General features: G+C 34.4%; 4 protein-coding genes and 1 long non-coding RNA gene across 5 annotated transcripts; 3 read left to right on the top strand and 2 right to left on the bottom strand.

The window, feature by feature from the left end:
- Positions 1-589: 589 nt before the first annotated feature.
- Positions 590-1297, bottom strand: LOC6497474 (kunitz-type serine protease inhibitor bitisilin-2). Its single transcript, XM_001961964.4, has 2 exons — positions 1034-1297; positions 590-914 (listed from the first exon to the last, which is right to left on the bottom strand). The coding sequence occupies exons 1-2, from the start codon at positions 1227-1229 to the stop codon at positions 730-732; spliced, it is 381 nt and encodes a 126-aa protein (XP_001962000.1). The 5' UTR covers positions 1230-1297; the 3' UTR covers positions 590-729.
- A 418-nt stretch (positions 1298-1715) lies between these two features.
- On the top strand, positions 1716-2215 carry LOC6498060 (male accessory gland serine protease inhibitor). The gene is made up of 2 exons (XM_001961965.3): positions 1716-1893; positions 1963-2215. The coding sequence occupies exons 1-2, from the start codon at positions 1827-1829 to the stop codon at positions 2142-2144; spliced, it is 249 nt and encodes an 82-aa protein (XP_001962001.1). The 5' UTR covers positions 1716-1826; the 3' UTR covers positions 2145-2215.
- A 3829-nt stretch (positions 2216-6044) lies between these two features.
- On the top strand, positions 6045-8534 carry LOC26514878. The gene is made up of 6 exons (XR_001408608.3): positions 6045-6159; positions 6233-6704; positions 6778-7321; positions 7383-7858; positions 7920-8308; positions 8369-8534. It is a non-coding gene; the product is annotated as an uncharacterized LOC26514878 (long non-coding RNA).
- Positions 8535-9820: 1286 nt separating this feature from the next.
- LOC6498061 (chymotrypsin inhibitor SCI-III) lies at positions 9821-10533 on the top strand. Its single transcript, XM_001961967.4, has 2 exons — positions 9821-10196; positions 10258-10533. The coding sequence occupies exons 1-2, from the start codon at positions 10121-10123 to the stop codon at positions 10428-10430; spliced, it is 249 nt and encodes an 82-aa protein (XP_001962003.1). The 5' UTR covers positions 9821-10120; the 3' UTR covers positions 10431-10533.
- A 64-nt stretch (positions 10534-10597) lies between these two features.
- LOC6497473 lies at positions 10598-12101 on the bottom strand. Its single transcript, XM_001961968.4, has 2 exons — positions 11454-12101; positions 10598-11116 (listed from the first exon to the last, which is right to left on the bottom strand). The coding sequence occupies exons 1-2, from the start codon at positions 11545-11547 to the stop codon at positions 10905-10907; spliced, it is 306 nt and encodes a 101-aa protein (XP_001962004.1). The 5' UTR covers positions 11548-12101; the 3' UTR covers positions 10598-10904.
- Between the last annotated feature and the right edge of the window lie 404 nt (positions 12102-12505).

Below are 12505 nucleotides of genomic sequence, written 5' to 3'. Positions count from 1 at the left end.
ATTCCACCTGTACCAGTGTACCAGTATACCGGTGCCAACATTTGAGTTGCGATCAGAAATCCCCATCCAACCTTCAGTATGCAGTTCAACGCACCGCCCGACTACACACTCATAATGCTTTGAAACGTCTATAAAATCATAATCCAACTCGTTTCCGCACAGCCTGTTGTTTTTAGAAATCCAATCACGTTTAGCCATTAACTAAAATTTTATTCATCGTTTCGTTTTGTCTGTTCTACCAGTTCCGCTTTTAAATCAAAATCGGATCTCCATCCGGTAGGTCAGTTAGCAGAATTCTTTTTTATCATCAAATTTTAGGTTTTGGACTGACCAAAACCTGCCTAAATATTACTCACCATATGGTATTTGTTTAGTTTAGTTTACTCTACCAATAATTTAGTTATTTGCATTATATTGCGAATTGATGAAATCAATTATCTTGGTGCGGGACGGTGCCAGTTAATGCTATTTGATTTCTAGGTAAATACTATATAGAAAATGAATATTTGGCATTATAAATGCTTTATAAATAAATATAAAGTATTGCCGGAGAAACTGGCTTTCATAAGAATAGTATATATAAAATATATATAGGTATATGTTCCTCATTAGGGATTTTTATTGCTTTCTATATATCATATTCAGAATACAAAACACTAAATTATAATCATGCATTAAAAGCTGCCATTGCTTGAAAAACAATAAACTATAAATATTCTGAACTATATTTTATTTTTTTGTTTTATTTGAAAGACAAGCCTCTTCGCAAGTCTGTCGGAATCCCCAGCGATTGTCGTTTCCACGGCAGCCACCGTACTTAAAAGTTTCGCAGGCCTTTTTGTCCTTGTTATAGTAATATCTCTCTAGGCTCATGCGGCAAGGACCAGGATCCAAGGGCTGCAGGCATTTGGGATCTGTGAATAAAGACACACTTTAAATATCCGAAAAAAAGCAGGAAACACTATATAAAAACTAAGTTCGACTTGATAATTTACAAATAAAAAACAATCAAGTCGACTATCGTTCTTTAAACCTGGTTGCAATCTCTGGGGCTTTGGGGTTGTTGGAATCGCAGGCTGATTTCCTGTCGAGACTACTGGCTGGGGCTGAGCCACACTCTTGGGTTTGTTGTTATTGTTATTTGGTGTCGCCACCGCCTGTGCCAGTTGCATAACACCGAGAAGCACAAGTGCCCCGAAGCACAGAATCTGGGTCAACCTGAATAGCATTTTGTGAACTTATGTGTATTAAAACTGATAACTGAACGTTAATAAAGCCGAGTGAGAACTGAACAAATCAGAAAGTTCTATAATTTGTTTTTGAGCAGGTTCTAATTTGAGTGTTGATTAAATCTCTCTCTTTTGCTCTGGACTAAGCCCAGCTTAGTTAAGCTTTTTACTCAAAGTTTCACTCAGGCAATTAATTCCTCTACACAGAAACAAATTTTTAATTGAATTTCAAGGTTAATACATTAACTTTTGATACAAAATATGGAATATATGTATATGGTTCCATAATGAAATATTATTTAAGTTTGCTTTATTTCATAACTGTAACTTATTTTTATTCGCAGTTTAATTGAGTGAAAATTAAATCATTTCATTTGAGTGCTTAATTGCGCATACGACATGTTGAACACATAAGAGATAAAATACTCAAGTACATGGAAGTACATTTAAATACATTTGTAAATTCGAAAAAAAAAAAAAAATTTAGGCAATCTAGTACATACTTGTATATTTACTTAAACTGTGCCCTAAGAGCTCCAAATTTTTATTTCATCTTTTCAGTTTTTGAAAACTACTGAAGAAAGACAGTTCGTGAAAATGAAGTTTCTTGTCCTTATATTCTTTCTACTTGTCCTTGTGGGCCTTGCTGTGGGATTAAAGGATCGTAAGTATAAAGCTCCCTAACTTTAAATTTAATTATAAAAGAAACTCATCAAATGAAACATATTTTTAGCCGCCTGCGGACTTCAGCCTGCTAAAGATGGAGATGGTGTTGCAAGATGTTTGGCCTATATACCTAGCTATACCTATTATCCCGATAAAGACGAATGTTCAGAATTTATTTACGGTGGATGTGATGGCAACGACAATCGTTTCGATAGTAAAGAACTTTGTGAGGCCAAGTGCAAGGAATAATATGTACCTTATATTAAAAGGAAAACAAAAAAATATTACTCTTGCGAAAATATAAAAAAATCTAGAGGAAATGCAAAGCGGTTCAGTTTCCGAGACTTTTGTGAGGCTTAAAAAATCTAAAAAATTAAAAACAGATTGATGGAGAGTCGATCCACAATTCGTTTAAAATATTCCGCTCAAGAATCGGATGAGTTTTGGCAAAGATATAGCCTCCGATGGGGGCCATATTGTCCCTCCTATGCATTACCCCAAAAAATGAAGGGGATAGCCCAAAAAATTTAACAGAAAATCTAAAAAATAATTTGTTTCCAGGTTTTGATGCAGATTGATGGAGAATCGATCCACAATTCTTTTAAGGTATTCCGCTCAAGAATCGGATGAGTTTTGGCAAAGATATAGCCTCCGTCCCTCCCATGCATTTCCCCAAAGAATGAAGGGGATAGCCCAGAAAATTTAACAAAAAATCTAAAAAATAATTTGTTTCCAGGTTTTGATGCAGATTGATGGAGAATCGATCCACAATTCTTTTTAGGTATTCCGCTCAAGAATCGGATGAGTTTTGGCAAAGATATAGCCTCCGATGGGGGCCATATTGTCCCTCCCATGCATTTCCCCAAAGAATGAAGGGGATAGCCCAGAAAATTTAACAGAAAATCTAAAAAATAATTTGTTTCCAGGTTTTGATGCAGATTGATGGAGAATCAATCCACAATTCGTTTAAGGTATTCCGCTCAAGAATCGGATGAGTTTTGGCAAAGATATAGCCTCCGATGGGGGCCATATTGTCCCTCCCATGCATTACCCCAAAGAATGAAGGGGATAGCCCAGAAAATTTAACAAAAAATCTAAAAAATAATTTGTTTCCAGATTTTGATGCTGATTGATGAAGAATCGATCCACAATTCGATAAAGGTATTCCGCTCAAGAATCGGATGAGTTTTGGCAAAGATATAACCTCCGATGGGGGCCATATTGTCCATCCCATGCATTTCCCCAAAGAATAAAGAGAAAATTTAACAAAAAATCTAAAAAATAATTTGTTTTCAGATTTTGATGCAGATTGATGGAGAATCAATCCACAATTCGTTTAAGGTATTCCGCTCAAGAATCGGATGAGTTTTGGCAAAGATATAGCCTCCGATGGGGGCCATATTGTCCCTCTCATGCAATTCCCCAAAGAATGAAGGGGATAGCCCAGAAAATTTAACAAAAAATCTAAAAAATAATTTGTTTTCAGATTTTGATGCAGATTGATGGAGAATCAATCCACAATTCGTTTAAGGTATTCCGCTCAAGAATCGGATGAGTTTTGGCAAAGATATAGCCTCCGATGGGGGCCATATTGTCCCTCTCATGCATTTCCCCAAAGAATGAAGGGGATAGCCCAGAAAATTTAACAAAAAATCTAAAAAATAATTTGCTTCCAGATTTTGATGCAGATTGATGGAGAATCAATCCACAATTCGTTTAAGGTATTCCGCTCAAGAATCGGATGAGTTTTGGCAAAGATATAGCCTCCGATGGGGGCCATATTGTCCCTCTCATGCATTTCCCCAAAGAATGAAGGGGATAGCCCAGAAAATTTAACAAAAAATCTAAAAAATAATTTGCTTCCAGATTTTGATGCAGATTGATGGAGAATCAATCCACAATTCGTTTAAGGTATTCCGCTCAAGAATCGGATGAGTTTTGGCAAAGATATAGCCTCCGATGGGGGCCACATTGTCCCTCCAATGCTTTTCCCCAACAAATGAAGGGGATAGCCCTGAAAATTTAACAGAAAATCTAAAAAATAATTTGTTTCCAGATTTTGATGGAGAATCGATCCACAATTCTTTTAAGGTATTCCGCTTAAGAATCGGATGAGTTTTGGCAAAGATATAGCTTTTTTGGCAAAAAGTTTAACAAAAAATCTAAAAAATAATTTGCTTCCAGATTTTGATGCAGATTGATGGGGAATTGATCTAAAATTCGTTTAACGTATTCCGCTCAAAGAGCGCATAATTACTAGACAATTTATAGCGTTCGAATAGATCATACAGACTTTTCGGTCTCTTCGATATTTTTAAAGGAGACAGACACACCTACCACACTCAATCCAAAGCTGAAATACTCATAGTAAGAGTATAATAAGCCCACAATTAGTAAGTGAAAAACACATATTCCCAAATTGCACGTGTCGTAAGTGAGCTGAGAGATAAACTGGAAAATTTGCATAATAAATTGAAATGTCAGGGCCATGGCTAATATTGGCCGTAGACAGTTAATATAATGTAAGGGTTTGATATCTTGTGAAGCTCGGACTCATTAAAATTGCATTGTGCAAGGATGAGAAAGGTCCTGCAGGTGGCTGCCTGAGTGACATGAGTGGCTGTGGGCAAGGGCGGTAATTAGAGTCACATTAGGGCCAAAATACTGAAGGAGCCAAGGCAAGATATGACCGAGAGAGACAGCAAAACGATGCCAGGTGTTAATAGGCAGTGCAAATTAAATTATCGTTGATGATACTGCTGATGATGTAACGGTAATGATAATGATGATTTGGCGACTTGATTCCTACGTCAAAGGAGTGGAACGAGGACTCTCAGATAGCCGTACTATTTATTTATTAGCTCACACATTTCGGGCTCGATTGAACATTGGCCTGGCCAATGGCCTAATAAAGGTGAGGTGTTATGTCGTGTGTGCGGGGCGACAATTAACTTAGCTGTTTAATTTGCTTGAAATAATTGAAACAGCGACCAGTTGCTAATTGTCCCTCACTTTCCAGGTCCAATTTAATTACAAACTTTATAGCAGGTAGGATATTGTATTGCAAAATTTCAAAAAAAGGTCTAAGGTTAAAGACTTAAAAAGAAATTAGTATAACTAGAGATTTGATACAGTTTATAAAAATTTTAGACACGCTTTATAGGAATTACTTTCAGTCGTGCTGAAACATTTGTAGGTGCAAGTTCTCTTTAAAGCCAAAAAAATGCAGTTATTTGCAATAACTTTTCTCTTCTTGGCCTTTTTTAAATTTTCCGATGGTTTAAAAAACCGTAAGTTTTAAGCGATCTATATAAATTTGAAAATTTAAGAACTAAAAATTTTTTATTAGCCATATGTGGTCTGCCAATAACTATTGGAACTTGTCTTGGCTACTTTGAAAGATTTGCATACAATGAGGCTAAAAACCAATGCGTTTCATTTATATATGGGGGCTGTCATGGAAATCAAAACAACTTCCGAAATAGAAATGATTGTGAGGAAAAATGCAAATAAAAAAAATATTGCTTTTACCAACAATGTAACCATATTGCGTTTACCAAAAAAATCAATAAACAAGTTAATTTTTTGAGACTGTAGGAGGAAGTTTCCATTTTTTGATTAACAATACAGTTTATTAATAGTTTACTGTTTTTTTTTTATTAATAATTACTGATTATTCTCATTTATTCAATATACCTCTGTACCCTACAGGAACTAGTTTATAGATTATTACAATTTGTAACAGGTAGGTAAAAAGCGTAGAAAATGGGTAGAAATGTTTATCCTCTAAGATAAACAATTTATTATACTTCTTCATACTTTTCTCAGTTACTTAAAAGATCTTGAACTATTATAATTATGGAAGCTTTATTCCTGTTCCTGATTATATTTGATGGTTAAACTCATTTTTAACATTTTATCGATGGTATTACCTCATTCAGAATTCTAGCCTCCAAGAGGGTGTTTCGAGTATACTGAAGAGTACTACTTTCTTAGCTTTACTTTCCCTTGCTACTTAAGATCTTGAAGCATTATACCGATGCGTAATGCGATAGTTGCATAATCATAAGAAATTAGTTACAAATTTGTTAAAAAAAATCGTATACGAAATTTACTATAAATATCACGGCTCATAAAGATTAAAGATTAGTTCTATACTGTTCTTACATACTTCAAAGTTCTTCAGCTATCACAATTTTGAAGCTACTCTTCTCTTTGGTTGTATTTACTGGATTCTTGGCTTTTTCTTTTGCCTTCCGCCGTCGTAAGTAACATTTTTTTTAATATTTTATCAACACTATAAAAATTTGGATTACTCCATTCAAATTACTCTCCAGCTCTGTGTTTGGCATTAACTGAAGATTGCATGGGAACCGATATGTGGAGAAAGTACAGGGAGTCAATTAAGCTTGTATAAATTTTTATATATTTTATTGATATTTAATTGAAAATAAAATTCATAAGCAATAGACTACGGCTATAATATATTGCCAGACCACAGAGAAGAACCTTCACGTCTCTTAAAGAGAACGCCCTAAACTTTGGGTCGTATAGTATAAAAGTACAAGGTATACAAATATTGCATGCTGTAATTCGATATTTGCGGAAGCGTAAAAAATTAGCTACAACATTTGATTCAAAAAACTATATACGAAATTTACTATAAATATCACGGCTCATAAAGATTCAAGATTAGTCTATACTGTTCTTGGCTACTTGAAAGTTCTTGAGTTATTATAATTATGAACGTGCTCTTCTCTTTGGTTGTAATTTCTGGATTCTTGGCTTCTTCTTATGCTTTCGGCCCTTGTACGTAACACTTTTTTTAATATTTCATCAACACTATTCAATTTTGGATTACCCTATTCAAATTACCCTCCAGTGAGGTGTTTGGCAATGACTGAAGAATGCCTGGGAACAGACGCGTGGAGAAAGTACGTGAAGTCACTTAAGAATGAATAAATTTGTATATACAGATAAATTTGGGAACAGATGCGTGGAGAAAGTACAAGGAGTCAATTAAGCTTGTATAAATTTTTATATATTTTATTGATATTTAATTGAAAATAAAATTCATAAGGAATAGACTACGGCTCTAATATATTGCCAGACCACAGAGAAGAACCTTCACGTCTCTTAAAGAGAACGCCCTAAACTTTAGTAAACCTAGTATAAAAGTACAAGGTATACAAAATTTGCATGCTGTAATTCGATAGTTGCGTAAGCGTAAAAAATTAGCTACAAAAATTTGATTTAAAAAACTATATACGAAATTTACTATAAATATCACGGCTCATAAAGATTCAAGATTAGTCTATACTGTTCTTAGCTACTGGAAAGTTCTTGAGCCATCATAATTATGAAGCTACTCTACTCTTTGGTTGTATTTTCTGCATTTTTTGCTTATTCCTTTGCCTTCCCCCGTCGTAAGTAACATTTTTTTTAATATTTCATCAAAACTATACAAATTTGGATTACCCAATTCAGATGACCCTCCTAGATTGACCTGTATGGCATTAAGTGAACAATGCATGGGAAGAGATGCGTGGAGAAGGTACCAGGAGTCAATAAGAATTAAAAATGAATAAATTTTTATATTTTTTATTGATATTTTATGGAAAATAAAATTCATAAGCAATACAGAGAGACCACATAGAAGAACCTTCACGTCTCTTAAACAGGACGCCCTAAACTTTGGGTCGTATAGTATAAAAGTACAATGTATACAAAATTTGCATGCTGTAATTCGATAGTTGCGTAAGCGTAAAAAATTAGCTACAAAAATTTGATTTAAAAAACTATATACGAAATTTACTATAAATATCACGGCTCGTAAATATTAATGATTAGTCTATACTGTTCTTGGCTACTTGAACGTTCTTGAGTTATTATAATTATGAAGGTGCTCTTCTCTTTGGTTGTAATTTCTGGATTCTTGGCTTCTTCTTTTGCTTTCGGCCCTTGTAAGTAACATTTTTTTTAATATTTCATCAACACTATTCAATTTTGGGTTACCCCATTCAGATTACCCTCCAGGTCAGTGTTTCGCAATGACTGAAAAATGCCTGGGAACAGATGAGTGGAGAAAGTATGAGAAGTCACTTAAGAAGGAATAAATTTGTATATAGTTGATTGATACTTTATGGAAAATAAAATTCACAAGCAACAGTATACAGGCGTAAAGAGTATACAAATATCACAGGCGGTAGTAACACAATAGTTGCGTAAGCGTAAGAAATCAGTTATTTAAATTTTTTTTTAAAAAAAGAGTATAAAACCTAAAGATTAAAGATTAGTCTATACTGTGCTACTTGAAAGTTCTTGAGTTATTATAATTATGAAGGTGCTCTCCTCTTTGGTTGTATTTACTGGATTCATGACTACTGCTTTGTCTTTTAGTGGCCCTTATATTCGTTAGTAACATTTTTTTCATATTTTATCAATAATATAAAAATTTTTATTACCTCATTTAGAACTCCCCCCACGTCATAAGTGCTTGAACATTTCTGAAGAATGTTTGGGAAAAGAGGCTTGGCTTAGAATTTTAGCTACCAGGAAAATGTTTAAAATCTCTGAATAACATAAGATTGAATAAATTTGTATATATTTAATTTAAAATAATATATACGATCAACAGACCACGGTTACAGTTGATATTCAGGTCAACTTACTGCTTCTTGCAGAGAACGCCTTATTTCTCAGGAGTACCGAGAATATAAATATTACAGTCGATAAATATAACGACTCAGAAAGAATCAAGCCTAGTTTATTCGTTTCTTAGCTACTTGAAAGTTCCTTAACTATTATAATTATGAAGGTGCTAGTACTTTTGATAGTGTTTTTTTGTTATGTAAGCCAGAGAAGAATTTGAAAACCAACTTTGAATAAAATTCCTTGTCAGAAATTAGTAAAGAATGTATATGTTTCTATACTAAAACGTTTTTTACGATTTTATACTATTAAAATTAATTAGTCACAATTAATATTGACATCTTTAGGCCAATCGACTTCAGTTTAAATCATTACTTGTTCCTCAACTAAACGGATAATGCGTCTATTTCTTATTTTGATCTTGTTCGTTTTTTTGAATAGTTCCGTCCTGAGCCTAAAGGACCGTAAGTTTTAAGAACCTATTGGAAATAGGTATCACAGATTCTGGTCTGACATACTTCTACAATTTAGAAATTTGTGGTCTGCCAGTGGAGCCTGGAATCTGTGTAGCTTCGCTTTTAAGATACGCTTACGACTCAATAAGAGATGATTGTGCCACTTTCGAATATGGGGGATGTAGGGGTAATAAAAATAATTTCCTAACCCAAAAGGATTGCGAAACCAAATGCAAAGTATAAAAGAACTTTATGAGTGTTACTAAACAAAAAACCCAAAATATTTTAAAAATCTTTGAACAATAATTGTTGAGTTGTAAATAAAAACCATGACAAATAAATCTTATCAACGCTTTCTTATAATTATCACATCCAATCGTATGAAGTTCCAATAGGATGCTAAAAATCAGTCTCAGAATGTATACCTCCATTCTGGGATTGATTGATGACGGATAAAAGCTATTCCTTTATTAAAAACACATAACTTTAAAGGTATCGCTCGTCTTTTAGTATTTCTAGAATGATTAGTCATTTACTTGTTCGATTAGTTGAATGTAAAGCCCAGATTGAAATTGAAATCGTTTATTTGTGGCTGTCAATCTGCCCACCAGTACACACAAAAGTCTAGTACTTGATATTAATGTATTGGCAGAGCTGCTTTTTGTTGTTTTCCGATTGATATGCGGAACATGTTTTTTGTTGCCTTCTGCCAAGTGCTTTTTTACGTCATCTCCGCGAGCGGCGTTTTTTATAAGCTCGACTACAGGGTATAGACTGGGGAGGTTTCACTTTCAACAAAATATTAATATAAATTAAAATAAAACAAAAATTTAAGGCCATTCATTTAAAATCTGATTCAGCTGTGGTACCAAACGTTATTTGTTTTTAAACACAAATTAAATGTAGGTAATCTTCAAGTGGCTGTTGCCGAAGAAATCACCTCATAACTGCTAACTTGGTCAATGTTGAATATTGGCAAAAACCAATAGAAAAACGAGTATGAGCATTTGAACGAATTTGTAAACACAATTCAATGCTGAGGGAGCCCGGCTCAGTGGGTTTTTAACCAAAGAACTTGACGGTTGATTGCCGCGCGGATTTTCCCCCCAAAATAACAAGATGCCATCCACCAAGTGGCTCCTCCTTGGGCTTCTAGTTGTATTCTTGGCCCAAACGGAGGGTGCCTCCAAAAGAGGTATATCTCCTGATCTATTCAAAATATAAACAATTCTAATAGTATTGTGGTAATTGTGCAGTGAAACTGTGTCTTCAACCGACAATAAGCGGCAGGTGTTTCGGCTACGTGGAGAGCTTCGCCTACAATCCCATCAAGCGCCACTGCGAACCCTTCATCTACGGAGGCTGTGGCGGCAACGACAACCGATTTGCCACAAAAGTTGAGTGTGAGTTCAACTGTCGTGATATTTGAAAATGTCATCTGGAATGAAATGAAATGGGGGGCGTTCTTTGGTGACTGAGATTATTTACAAAACAGACTGTGTAGAGAGCAATTAAATAAATGAAAAAAAAAAAATAATTAAATCTTTAAACAAAGAATATATCAATTTTTTAACCAAAAGTGTTTTACACATACTCTTCAATTTATAAAGCTTCTATGGTTTATTATTTAACAAAGCTTTTAGAGGTTTGTTTCAAAATAAAGTAAAGTTTTCCACTTGAATTGTGAATTTTTTTCTAAGTACTACCGTAAATATTTTTAAGTTTTCACAAAGCTATGTCCTACAATCTTGTATATATTTCAAAGTATTTAAGATACTCCTTTTTCTTTTTTAGTGTAATAAAAAAAAGCTCTACCCTAGGCGAATGTTAGTGATAATAAAGCACTCCGCTTAAATTAATAACAAAGACTATTTGTTTTGTTTTTATAAATATTTGTGTATATTCATTGCGTGGTTTCATTGGTCTTTGCTCTGTTGCGTCTCTTCACGTGTCTTGCATTGTTGCAGATCTTGTCGCAATCCTCCAGACTGGTGAATAATCTCTTGTTGCTACAGCCCATAAAGCGGCAATGTTGCGTCTCCGGGTCATAGTAGATGCCCAGTGTGCTGGGGACACACAGTCCGCTCGTGCTGGGTACCACTTGGCATAGATCTCCTGGAAGGGTATTTATATTTAATACAAATTTAAGGAAAAGCGACAGCTCTGCGAGACAATCTCGTTTAAAATGGATTAATTAATATTATTATGAAATATTTTTAAAAATCTAGTCGCAACTGGACATAACTGGTTAATAATTTATTGATTGATTTATTATAAATCAGATTAATATTTGTTTACTTAAAAAATGCTTTTCAAAAAAATGCATTTAATAATTCAGAGAAATCAGTTTGAAATTTATAATAGCGGATCAACAATATGAATTTTTGTAATTATATAGGGTCTAATATAGGGTATTATTCTCAATATATTAGCTTTATTTTGAAATACTTACGAACTCGCGCCTCAACAGGCATCTGCTGCTCTAGGATCATGGCCAAAATCACACAAAGCCAAATGGATACTTTAAACTGATGTTGCTGCTGCATTTTATTGGCTTTTAGGGGGGACTGATAATTTACTTTTCCTGTCGATACCCTCGATTTTATTCAATATTATTGCAGATATTCTCCGCAGCTTCTCAACTTAGTCAGCTCTGTATTGCAACTGTATTTATCGCCCTGGCACCAATGATGTCAATCTTTTTCAGGACAAACACAAATGCGCAGCAACCGCTCGTCGCCATATATAAGAGGGCAGTACGGAATATGTCCGATTCTATAATGAATGAGAGCCTCTAGTATATAGATGATCGGCCGATCTGTCTGCCTTTATTTTATTTATTTTTTTCTGTTCAATTTAATGAGTTTTTTATACTCGTCGTCGGTCCACCGCAAAGTTCATCTACGGTGCAAGAGCCTAGTCCAAAATATTATTCGTCGCAAGAGACTTGTTTTAATTATTATTATTATTTCTTTAAATGCAGCTCCTTTTTTTGGACTTTGAAGTTTCTTTTTCTTTGTATTTTATTTGCCAAAAATATAAGTGATGCCAGAATGAAACAGAATTTGTTCACCACACTCTTGGTCACTGACTAAACTTTGAGTCGCGAACTCGACTCGAAACCTCGAACAAAAGGCAGAGATTCATAATCAGGGCTCTGCCGGCAATCGCTGCTACAAAGAGAATAAATCATGCACTGGGAAAAATACTAATTATCTAAATTAGAATAATATAAACCCTTTGTTGGGTATAACATAAAGTTTGTTTATTTAAAGGAAGAGAGGAAGTTTTAACCTTTTCTTTAAAATATTACATTCATCAATTGATGAACTATTTAATTTTTTCTGTGGCTTTTTTGATAAGAACTTTTTGCAAGTGCGATCCGGGATGGTAGTAGATCATATTGGGGGTAGTCTCTCACCCAGATTCCGGCTTAAACCGACATCTGCCAGTTGCAGAAGGCCAGGATTGGACAAAATGAGAGCTGCACTCGACGTGAGAAAT

The sequence above is a fragment of the Drosophila ananassae genome, chromosome 3R, assembly GCF_017639315.1.
Source record: "Drosophila ananassae strain 14024-0371.13 chromosome 3R, ASM1763931v2, whole genome shotgun sequence".
Classification (NCBI taxonomy): Eukaryota; Metazoa; Arthropoda; class Insecta; order Diptera; family Drosophilidae; genus Drosophila; species Drosophila ananassae.
This window is presented reverse-complemented; position numbering and strand designations above follow the sequence as displayed.